General features: G+C 63.3%; 1 protein-coding gene across 1 annotated transcript; it reads left to right on the top strand.

Annotated features, from left to right (window-relative positions):
- Positions 1-38: 38 nt before the first annotated feature.
- Positions 39-8,604, top strand: MCM7 (minichromosome maintenance complex component 7). The gene is made up of 15 exons (XM_048835045.2): positions 39-189; positions 1,587-1,666; positions 1,822-1,986; positions 2,069-2,193; positions 2,348-2,528; positions 3,358-3,495; positions 3,693-3,842; positions 4,081-4,195; positions 4,493-4,624; positions 4,779-4,862; positions 5,082-5,475; positions 5,559-5,642; positions 6,750-6,918; positions 7,565-7,674; positions 8,034-8,604. The coding sequence occupies exons 1-15, from the start codon at positions 159-161 to the stop codon at positions 8,239-8,241; spliced, it is 2,166 nt and encodes a 721-aa protein (XP_048691002.1). The 5' UTR covers positions 39-158; the 3' UTR covers positions 8,242-8,604.
- Positions 8,605-10,655: the final 2,051 nt, after the last annotated feature.

Raw genomic sequence — 10,655 nt, 5'->3', positions numbered from 1 at the left:
CGGCGAAAGTCGGGAGCGGTGCTGCGCGGCAGCGGCCGGGACGGACCCCAGCGGGGACCCGTAGCCGGCGGGCCGCGAACGGCCGGGACGGACCCCAGCGGGGACCCGTAGCCGACGGGCCGACAGCGCCTAGGCCTGAGGGACCCTCCCCCCGCGCTATGGCGCCCAGAGACTACGCCGCGGAGAAAGGTGGGTGGTGCCCACGCGGCCGGCCCGGGGGCCCGGCAAGATCCCATTGGTCGCGAGCCGGAGGAGGGGGCGGGCCTCGGGCTGCCATTGGCGGCCGGGGGATCCGGTTCCCGCGCGGCGGGACGCGGCATCGCCCCGGAAGTGACGTCACGGCGGAGCCTCCGCGGCCGGCTCAACCGTGTCCGTCCGCGGAGGGATCCGGGCGCGCGACGGCTCCGCGTGCCGCTGTGTTTACACGGGCGGGGCGGGGCGGGGCGGGGCGGGGGGGGGGGAGGTTACGGGGGTGGGGGGCTGGGTGGCACATTGGGGTCGGTACGGGGAGGGTGGAGGGAGGCTGGTGTAGGGAGGGGCGTTGGGGGGCTGGGGGGTGGGGGCTGCAGCGGGAGGGGGGCTGGGGGGTGGGGGCTGCAGCAGGAGGGGGGTTGGGGGGCTGGAGGGGGGATGGGTGGCACATTGGGGTCGGTACGGGGAGGGTGGGGGGAGGCTGGTGTAGGGAGGGGCGTTGGGGGCCTGGGGGGTGGGGGCTGCAGCAGGAGGGGGGTTGGGGGGCTGGAGGGGGGATGGGTGGCACATTGGGGTCAGATGAGGGGTGCCGTGGGGGGAGGCTGGTGTAGGGAGGGGCGTTGGGGGGGTGGGGGCTGCAGCAGGAGGTGGGGGTTGGGGGCCTGGAGGGAGGATGGGTGGCACATTGGGGTCGGATGGGGAGGGTGGGGGGGTGCCGTGGGGGGAGGCTGGTGTAGGGAGGGGCGTTGGGGGGCTGGGGGGGGCTGGAGGGAGGATGGGTGGCACATTGGGGAGGGTGGGGGGGTGCCGTGGGGGGAGGCTGGTGTAGGGAGGGGCGTTGGGGGGCTGGGGGGTGGGGGCTGCAGCGGGAGGGGCGTTGGGGGGTGGGGGCTGCAGCAGGAGGGGGGTTGGGGGGCTGGAGGGGGGATGGGTGGCACATTGGGTCGGTACGGGGAGGGTGGGGGGGTGCCGTGGGGGGAGGCTGGTGTAGGGAGGGGCGTTGGGGGGTGGGGGCTGCAGCAGGAGGGGGGTTGGGGGGCTGGAGGGGGGATGGGTGGCACATTGGGTCGGTACGGGGAGGGTGGGGGGGTGCCGTGGGGGGAGGCTGGTGTAGGGAGGGGCGTTGGGGGGGTGGGGGCTGCAGCAGGAGGTGGGGGTTGGGGGCCTGGAGGGAGGATGGGTGGCACATTGGGTCGGTACGGGGAGGGTGGGGGGGTGCCGTGGGGGGAGGCTGGTGTAGGGAGGGGCGTTGGGGGGCTGGGTGTGGAGTAGGTTGTTGCTGGGAGGTTTGGGGGGGTTGGTGCCAGTGTGGGGGTTGGAGGGAGGAAGTGGGGGGGCAAATCGGTGCGTGAGGGGGGTCCCCGGCTTGACTTTCTCTCTCTCTCCCCCCTCAGAGAAGGTGAAGCGCTTCTTGCAGGAATTCTTCCGGGATGGCGAGCTCGGCAAGAAAGTGTTCCCGTATCGGGACCAGCTGGTGAGGAACCCCCCCTTCCTCCCCCCACCCCACAACACCCCCCACCTGCCCCAAAGCTCCCGGCTTCCCCATCCTCCCTCCCAGCAGGGGGTGCTGCAGGCAGCTGTGGGTCTCCCGCAGCTCAGCCCAGCACGCCTCCTGCCCCCCACCCCCAGGTGTGTCTGGCTCACCGGGAGCAGGTGGCCCTGTACGTTGACCTGGACGAGGTGGCCGAGGAGGACCCCGAGCTGGTGGACGCCGTGTGTGAGAACGCCAAGCGCTACGGCCGCCTCTTCGCCGACGCTGTGCACGAGCTGCTGCCCCAGCACAAGGAGCGGGAGGTGAGGGGCACTAGGGAGAGAGGGCGGGAGTGGGAGGCCGGGGCCATGCCCCCGCGTCACAGAGCCCTTGTCCGCCCCCCAGGTGGTAAACAAGGATGTCCTAGATGTGTACATCGAGCACCGGCTGATGTTGGAGCAGCGTGGCCGGGACACAGGGGAGACGCACAGGCCCCAGAACCAGTACCCCCAGGAGCTGCTGCGCCGCTTGTGAGTGCCTGGAGCCAGGGGGGCTCTGACATCTCTGGCTCCCTCCCCCCACCTCTAGGCCCCTGGATCTCCCAGCCCTCCCCACGCAGGGAGCTGGGCTCTGGGTCCCTTAAATACCCTGTCCCTAACTCCCTGCCTCTCCCTCCTGCCCCAGCGAGCTGTACTTCAAGGCCCCGTCGGGCTCCAAGGCCCGCGTGATCCGGGACGTGAAGGCCGACTGCATCGGGAAGCTGGTCACCGTCCGTGGCATCGTTACCCGGGTCACCGAGGTCAAGCCCATGATGGTGGTGGCCACTTACAGCTGTGACCAATGCGGAGCAGAGACCTACCAGCCGGTGAGCTGGCAGGGAGGGGAGCTGCCGCCCGTCTGTCAGCTCGGGGGAAGCTGATGGGGCCGAGCGTCCTGTCACGGAGCTACGGGACCAGTGCGGTCTCTTGGGGGAACCTCTTTGATGTGCCAGACCCCTCAGGGGCCTCCAGGGGAAGCCACGCGGCCTCACCGCCTCCATGAGCTCTGGTCCAGTGAGTCAAACGGAGACTGAGCTTTGGGAGAGATGCCTGTTCCGCAGGGACCAGCGCACCCCAGCCAGTGCTGACAGCGACGCTTAAGGCAACGGACCCAGCACGGGAGGTCCAGGGTTTAGCACAGAGAACGGAAGGGTGAAGCGTCGCGCGATCTGCTCAGCCCAGGGCAATTCCCCAAGCCAGGCTTTAGGAGATCCCCGTTTTCAGAGTCTCTGACTTCCTTCCTGGCCAGACGCCAGCACTTCTCCCTCACCTCCCACTTTCCCGGCCTTTGTTCTTCAGCTGGGGTCTCTGCTCAGTCACTGGCCCTTGCATTGTGTCTCTGGCCCTCTTGTGGGTTTGGGTCTGTTTCATCCGGTTCCTTAACAAGGCTGTTTCCTCTCCCAAGACCAGGAGGTGACACGCACACCTGTGTCTTTCAATCTGCCCTCAGAGCAAACTTAACCCCCTTTCCCTCAGTGGGTAGCCAGGTAACCCCCAGGGGAAACTGAGGCACGTATAGGCCTCATTAAATAACTGCAAACATTCCCAGTTTGTCATGCCCCCCCACCTGGGCGTGGGGGAGCATCCGAGTCCCCTGTTCAGACACCGGGTGGGGGTGTGTGTGGCTGACCCTCTTTTTCTTCCCCCCACCCCCAGATCCAGTCCCCGACTTTCATGCCGCTGATCATGTGCCCAAGCCAGGAGTGCCAGACCAACCGCTCTGGGGGGCGTCTCTACTTGCAGAGCCGCGGCTCCAAGTTCATCAAGTTTCAGGAGCTGAAGATGCAGGAGCATGTGAGTCGGGGGTGAGGGGGGTTTCCAGGCTGGGGAGGGGAGTTGGGGCATGTGACTGGGGGCCCCAAAGATTGATATGGGCTCCCCGATGTGCCCTCCTATTTGGTTATGGGGTTTTTGCCAGAGTTGGGGGGCTGGTCCCCTGATGGGGGGTACAGCTGGATCGGGGCTTTTTTTCTACTCTTTCCCCCATGCAGAGCGACCAGGTGCCGGTGGGGCACCTCCCGCGCTCCATCAGCGTGGCTGTGCACGGCGAGAACACGAGGCTGGCCCAGCCTGGGGACCACGTCAGCATCACCGGCGTCTTCCTGCCCCTGCTGAGAGCTGGCTTCCGGCAGATGGCCCAGGTGAGAGCGGGAGAGGAGGGTGGGGGGCAGGGCCAGATCACAGGGGCTGGAGCAGGGGGCTGGGCTTGAGTGGAAGGGAGGTGGTTGGGCCAGGTGTCCCTGCCAGTTGCTGAGGGTAGTTCTGGGGGGATGGAGGGGAGGGGAACCTTTCACCCCATGGGTGGGTGCTGGGCGGGTCGCCTGGATTGGGCCTGGCTGGGCGAGTTGCCTGGAGTGACGCACCCCCTGCTCCCCCCAGGGGCTGATCTCCGAGACCTACCTAGAGGCGCATCGCATTGTGAAGATGAACAAGAGCGAGGAGGACGAGCTGGGGTCAGGGGAGCTAACGGAGGACGAGCTGCGCCAGATCACAGGTGACCCCTCTCCCCGCCCATAGCCCTGTTCATCCCCTGCCCTCTCCCTCCGCCCGCCCCCGGGGAGCCACGCCAACTCCACAGCCCCCCGACACCTCCTGCCAGCACTGGGCGTTCTGAGTGCGGGGCAGCTGATGGAGGAGGAACAGGGCCTGCTCGTGGGTGAGATCTCCCCTGTATAGCGCTGTTTGCCCCTCCTGCTAGCAGCCCCCACACCCTGGCCTGGTTGGGGGGCAGGGGGGAATCATGGATCAAGGACCCCAGCCCTGATGACTCCCCCACCCCCGCTGTGTGCAGAGGAGGATTTCTACGACAAGCTGGCAGCCTCCATCGCCCCTGAGATCTATGGGCACGAGGACGTGAAGAAGGCCCTGCTCCTGCTGCTGGTGGGGGGTGTGGACCGCAATCCCCGGGGCATGAAGATTCGGGGTGAGTCTGAGGTGGCGGGGACAGATCCCTGGGGTGAGGAAATTCAGGGAGGCTGCGGGGGAGGAGCGCTGCGGGGGGGGGGGGGGGGGTCTAGGTATGGGGGGGGGGGGGGCCTGCTCTGATGCTAACCCAGCTCCTCGCGGTCTTCCTCCAGGGAACATCAACATCTGCTTGATGGGTGACCCGGGCGTGGCCAAGTCCCAGCTGCTCTCGTACATCGACCGCCTGGCCCCTCGCAGTGAGTAACACCCCACCCCAGGGGTTAGGGGGCACTGGGGCCCAGCTGGGTGGGGCATTCAGGACCCCACAGGTGCATCCTCCAGGAGCTTCCCAGCAGTGGTGGGGATGGGGACCCTAAGGCTGTGTCCCTCCGACTCCCATCTCTTCCCCCTTCCCCCCCAGGTCAGTGCCCCACAGGCTGGGCCCCCCCCCACTCTGACTGTCCCCCCTTCCCCAGGTCAGTACACGACGGGGCGCGGCTCGTCGGGCGTGGGGCTGACAGCCGCTGTGCTGCGGGATCCGGTGACGGGGGAACTGGCCCTGGAGGGTGGGGCGCTGGTCCTGGCCGACCAGGGTATCTGCTGCATCGACGAGTTCGACAAGATGCTGGAGAGCGACCGCACGGCCATCCATGAGGTGATGGAGCAGCAGACCATCTCCATCGCCAAGGCGGGCGTGCTGGCCACCCTCAACGCCCGCTGCGCCATCCTGGCGGCCGCCAACCCCGCCTTCGGGCGCTACAACCCCAAGCGCAGCCTGGAGCAGAACGTGCAGCTGCCGGCGGCCCTGCTCTCCCGCTTCGACCTGCTCTGGCTGATCCAGGACCGGCCTGACCGGGACAACGACCTGCGGTGAGAGCCCGGGGGGCCCCCTCTCCACTCAGGGCCAGGGTGGGGCGTCCGGGCAGCAGTGCTAACGTGTGTCGCCCCCGCAGGTTGGCCCAGCACATCACCTACGTCCATCAGCACAGCCGGCAGCCACCCTGCACCTTCCAGCAGCTTGACATGAAGCTCATGAGGTGAGAGCTTGGCCTGGCCTGGGAGGGGAGTGGGGGCTGGGAGCCAGGACTCCTGGGTTCTCTCCTCCGCTCTGGGAGAGGAGCGGGGGGGGTGGCTGGGAGCCAGGACACCTGAGATATTTCCCCCGCTCTGGGAGGGGATGTTGATGAATTGAAAGTAGTGCACACTGTAAAATATAACCATAGCTATATCTATAAAAAGATGGGGTCTAAATTGCCTGTTAACACTCAAGGAAGAGAACTATCCACAGTGACTCCAAGATCTCTGCAAACATCCACTCAGTGTGCAGCAGCCGTCAAAAAAGCGAACAGAATGTGGGGAATCATTAAGAAGGGGAGAGATAATCAGACAGAAAATATCATGTTGCCTCTCTATAAATCTATGGTACGCCCAGGTCTTGAATACTGTGTGCTGATGTGGTCGCCCCATCGCAAAAATCATCTAGTGGGACTGGAAAAAGTTCAGAAAAGGGCAACCGAAATGATTAGGGGTGTAGAACGGCTGCCGTATGAAGAGAGGTTAATAAGACTGGGACTTTTCAGCTTGGAAAAGAGACGATTAAGGGGGGGTATGATCATGATGAGTGTGAAGAAAGTAAATAAGGAAGTGTTGTTTACTCCTCATAACAAAAGAACTAGGGACACTCAATGAAATTAATAGGCAGCAAGTTTAAAACTAACAAAAGGAAGTATTTTTTCACCTGTGGAACTCCTTGCCAGAGGATATTGTGAAGGCCAAGACTATAACAGGGTTCAAAGATACGTTCCTGGAGGACAGTCCAGCAATTGGCTATTAGCCAGGATGGGCAGGGATGGTGTCCCTAGCCCGTTTGCCAGGAGTTGGGAATGGGCGACAGGGGATGGGTCACTTGATTTCCTGTTCTGTTCTTCCCTTTGGGGCCTCTGCCACGGGGCACTGGGCTGGATGGACCTTTGCTCTGACCCAGTCTGGCCGTTCTTAAGTTCGCCAGCTCTGGGAGGGGAGTGGGTTATATCGGGGAAAGGGGGGGCTGGGAGCCAGGGTTCTACGCCCAGGTCTGCCCCGTGCATCCTGCTGGGGAGGGCAGATTCTCCCCCCGCATATAACCCGTCTTCCCCCTCCCCCAGGCGCTACATCAACCTGTGTAAGCGGAAGCAGCCGGCCGTGCCGGAGGCGCTGGCCGATTACATCACAGCCGCCTACGTGGAGATGCGCAAGGAGGCCTGGGCCAGCAAGGACACGACTTTCACCTCGGCCCGCACCCTGCTGGGCATCCTGCGCCTGGCCAGCGCCCTGGTGAGCCCCTGCCCTGGCTTGGGGCGGGAGGGGGGCAGTGTCATTCCCGGCTCCACAGGGCTAAAGTGCTGACATGCAGGTGGCTGGCGTCTGTGTGCTACTGCAGTGTGGGGCTTGCAGCTCTGGGGGCCACTGGCGTCGGCAGGCTCCCCCCCGGCCGGCCTGCGGCCAGGGGCAGGGCAGAGGGGGAGGTGCCCGGCGCTGGGGCTTGGCCACCTGGAGCAGGAACCGCTCATCCTGCCCCCCAGCCAGTCCCAGAGGCTCCAAAGTGCTGTTCGTGCAGGTACCGTGGGCAGCCGTCTACTGCCGAGTCAGCGCTTCGCGAGCCCCCCGGACGCCCCATCAGGGGGACCCCTCTCGGCTGCAGGGAGGGACCCAGAGGCCCTGGGGCTGCGCTTCAGGTCCTGCAGCGGCCAGGCCCCCCTCCCCCGGGGGGGTGGAGCCCCCGCCAGGCTGAGCGGCTCGGGATTGGCAGGGGTTTGGTCAGTAGCTGGAAACAGCCCGGGGCATTGCCCCTCATCTCAGTCTGCCGGGGCGGGCGCAGTGCGCCGGGGGTGGACGGGCGCTGGCGGTCAAGCATTTCCTGGGCGCTGGGGCAGAGCCGGCGCCCCACGCTGACACCCTCCCCGTGCCGCCTCCCCTCCAGGCCCGGCTGCGGCTGGTGGATGTGGTGGAGAAGGAGGATGTGAATGAGGCCATGCGGCTCATGGAGATGTCCAAGGACTCGCTGCTGGGGGACAAGGGTCAGCAAACCAGGTGAGACGCGGGGTTCATGCCCCCTAATGCTGATACGCTGAGGCAGGGCTCCTGTCCCCAAAGACTCCTCCCCACACACACACATCCAGGGGTCCTGCTAGGGGCAGGGCGCTCTGGAATAGGGGTGCGTTCCCGCTCAGGGAGTGGGGTGTTCCCATGGCTCCATTTTTCTCTCTCCCTTTCCCCCACCCCCCTAGTCCGAAGGAAGCAGCAGATGGGATCTTTGGGGGGGCGTTCCCTGAGGCTGGGACTGGGGGCAGTGCAGGAAGCGGTTCATGGAGGCTGGCAGTGGAGGGGGGGTGCGCCCGGAGGCTGGCGCCGGGACTGGGGCAGCGCTGACGATTTCCCCCTTTCCCCAGGACGCAGCGGGCGGCTGATGTGATCTTTGCAGCCGTGCGGGAGCTGGCGGGCGGGGCGGGCGGGCGCTCAGTGCGCTATGCCGAGGCCGAGCAGCGCTGCATCTCCAAGGGCTTCACCCCCGCCCAGTTCCAGGCCGCGCTGGACGAGTACGAGGAGCTGAATGTGTGGCAGGTGAACCAGGCCCGGACCCGCATCACCTTCATCTGAGCCTGTGGGGCACAGGAGGGGAGATCCCTGTCCCTGGCTGAGCCCAGCTCGCTCTGCATCCCCGGGGGCTAGGCTGTACCCGAGCAGGGGGCCCCCCTTCATGTGGTAGCTGGCTTCAGCCCCCTGCAGTGGGGGGAGATGTGTAGCCTCCCTGGGGTGTGCATCCCATGCCAGGTCCTGGGGTACAGTTGGTCCCAGAGCCCCCCGCAGAGCTGGGCAGTGCCCCATGGGCCCCTGTTCTGTGCCAAAGGGGTGGGGGAGGCCAGGCCTGTGTCGTGGGGACTCCTGCCCGGGGCTCCGTGTCATTGCAAAGGCAATTTGTTCAGCTTTTTCTCTTACCAATAAACTAGTGTTTGTATGTTACAGCGCTGCAGCTGGACCGTGGGTGAGGAGCTGCTAGCAGGGTTGGGGGGCAGCAGGGGGTGGTGTGAGCATGGCCTCCCAGCAGGGGCTGTGAAGCTGGGGGCAGAGATGGGGGCCCATCTCACCAGGCAGCTCCTGTCCAGGCTGGCGGGCGAGCACCTCCCCCCATCTCCCTGAAGGGCAGGGCTGAGCCCAGCCTCTCTGCTCTGTGGGGCAAAGCAGCTCTGCCCCGCCTGCAGGCCTGAACCCCTGGGCCAGACCCAATACTGCTGGGTTCTGGTCTGAAGGGGCCGCATGGTGGCTCTGTTTACACTGAGGGAATTGGCTGTAGCTCCCTGCATCACCCCTCAGGGCCTAGACCCCATGCATCCTGGCTCCCAGCGCCACTGGGTGAAAGCCCTAGACAGGGGCTAGAACCAAGGAGCGGAAGGATGGGCCCGGGTGTAGGATGTTCACCTGGGACTGAGAGCTGGGGATGAGCGTAGGCACCTCACTTCTCCGTGCTCAGCTCTACCGTGGGGGGAATGGCATGGCCCAGTGGGGGGTGGGGTGAGGATAAATACACAAGGGGGTACAAATATGGTGGAGACGCACACGGTGTTGGCAGCCACTCTCCATCTCTAAGGGGAGTTCAGCTGCAGAACAGGCTTCCAAGGGAGGTTGGTAGGGGCAGGTTGGCCAAACACCTGTCAGGGCCGGTCCAGGTTTGCTTGGTCCTGCCTCCCCCTGGATGACTTCTACAGCAGAACAGGGTAAGGTCCATCTAGCCCAGGGTCCTGTCCACTGAGTGTGGTCAATGCCAGAGCCTCGGGGCATGAACAGAGCAGGCAGGTACCGAGTGATCCCTGTTGTCCACTCCGAGCTTCCTGCAGTCAGAGGCTGGGGACATGCAAAACAGGAGGTTGCAGCCATGGCCATCCTGGCTAATAGCTGTTCATGGACCTGTCCTCCAGGAACTTACCTCGTTCTTCTTTGAAACCTGTTATAGTCTTGGACTTTGCAACATCCTGGGGCAAGGAGTTCCACACGTTAACACTGCATTGGGTGAAGAAATACTTCCTTTTATGTGTTTTAAACCTGCTGCCTATTAATTTCACTGGGAGACCCTTAGTTCCTGTTATGAGAGGGAGTAAATAACACTTTACTGTCTCCAAACCCACTGTGATTTTATAGACCTCTATCATATCTGCCTTTTTAATCTCTTGTCATACGGAAGCTGTTTCATACTTCTAATAACTTTTGTTGCCCTACTCTCTACCTTTTTTCATTTCTAATATAACCTTTCAGAGAGGGGGTGACCAGAACTGCACTGAATATTCCAGGCAGGGGCCTACCATGGACTTCTATAGTGACATGATATTTACTGTCTTGCTATTCCTTTCTTGAGGGTTCCTAACATTGGGGTAGCTTGTTTGCCACTGCATGTTGAGTGGATCGTTTCAGAGAACTATCCCCAATGACTCCAAGATCTCTTTCTTGAGGGGTCACAGCTCAACCCCTGGGGGACACCACTATTCACCTCTCTCCACTCTGAAAACTGACCATTTATACCTCCCCTTTGTTTCCTGTCTTTTACCCAGTTACTGATGGAGGAGGGGACCTTCCCTCTTATCCCCTAACAGCTGACTCTGCATAAGAGCCTTTGGTGCAGGACCTTGTCAAAGGGTTTCTGAAAATCTAAGTACACTATATCTGCTGGATCCCATTGTCCACGTGCCTATTGACCCCCTCAAACAGCTTGTCCCCAACAAGTTATGCTCATCTCCGTCTGATAATACTGGCCTTTGGTCTAGTAATAACCACTGGACCTGGGACTGAAGTTAGACTGAAAGCAGGTGTCCTGTGAGCTCTCGGCCACTCAGCTAGTCCAGAAGTGGCTTTAAATGTGTGATTACACGCCACTGGTAGCGTTCTGCATTTGTTATTTGAGTTCCTTCAGAAGGCTTAGGGGCTGCCATCCAGTCCAGGTGCCTCATTTGTGTTGGATTTATCAAATCTAACACCTCCTCCTGTGACGCCTCAGTGTCGGGCAGTTCCTCGCAGGGGCCCGG

Source organism: Caretta caretta, chromosome 28, assembly GCF_965140235.1.
Source record: "Caretta caretta isolate rCarCar2 chromosome 28, rCarCar1.hap1, whole genome shotgun sequence".
NCBI classification, from domain to species: domain Eukaryota; kingdom Metazoa; phylum Chordata; order Testudines; family Cheloniidae; genus Caretta; species Caretta caretta.
Note: the sequence above shows the minus strand (reverse complement) of the source record. Positions and strands in the feature narration are given on the sequence as shown.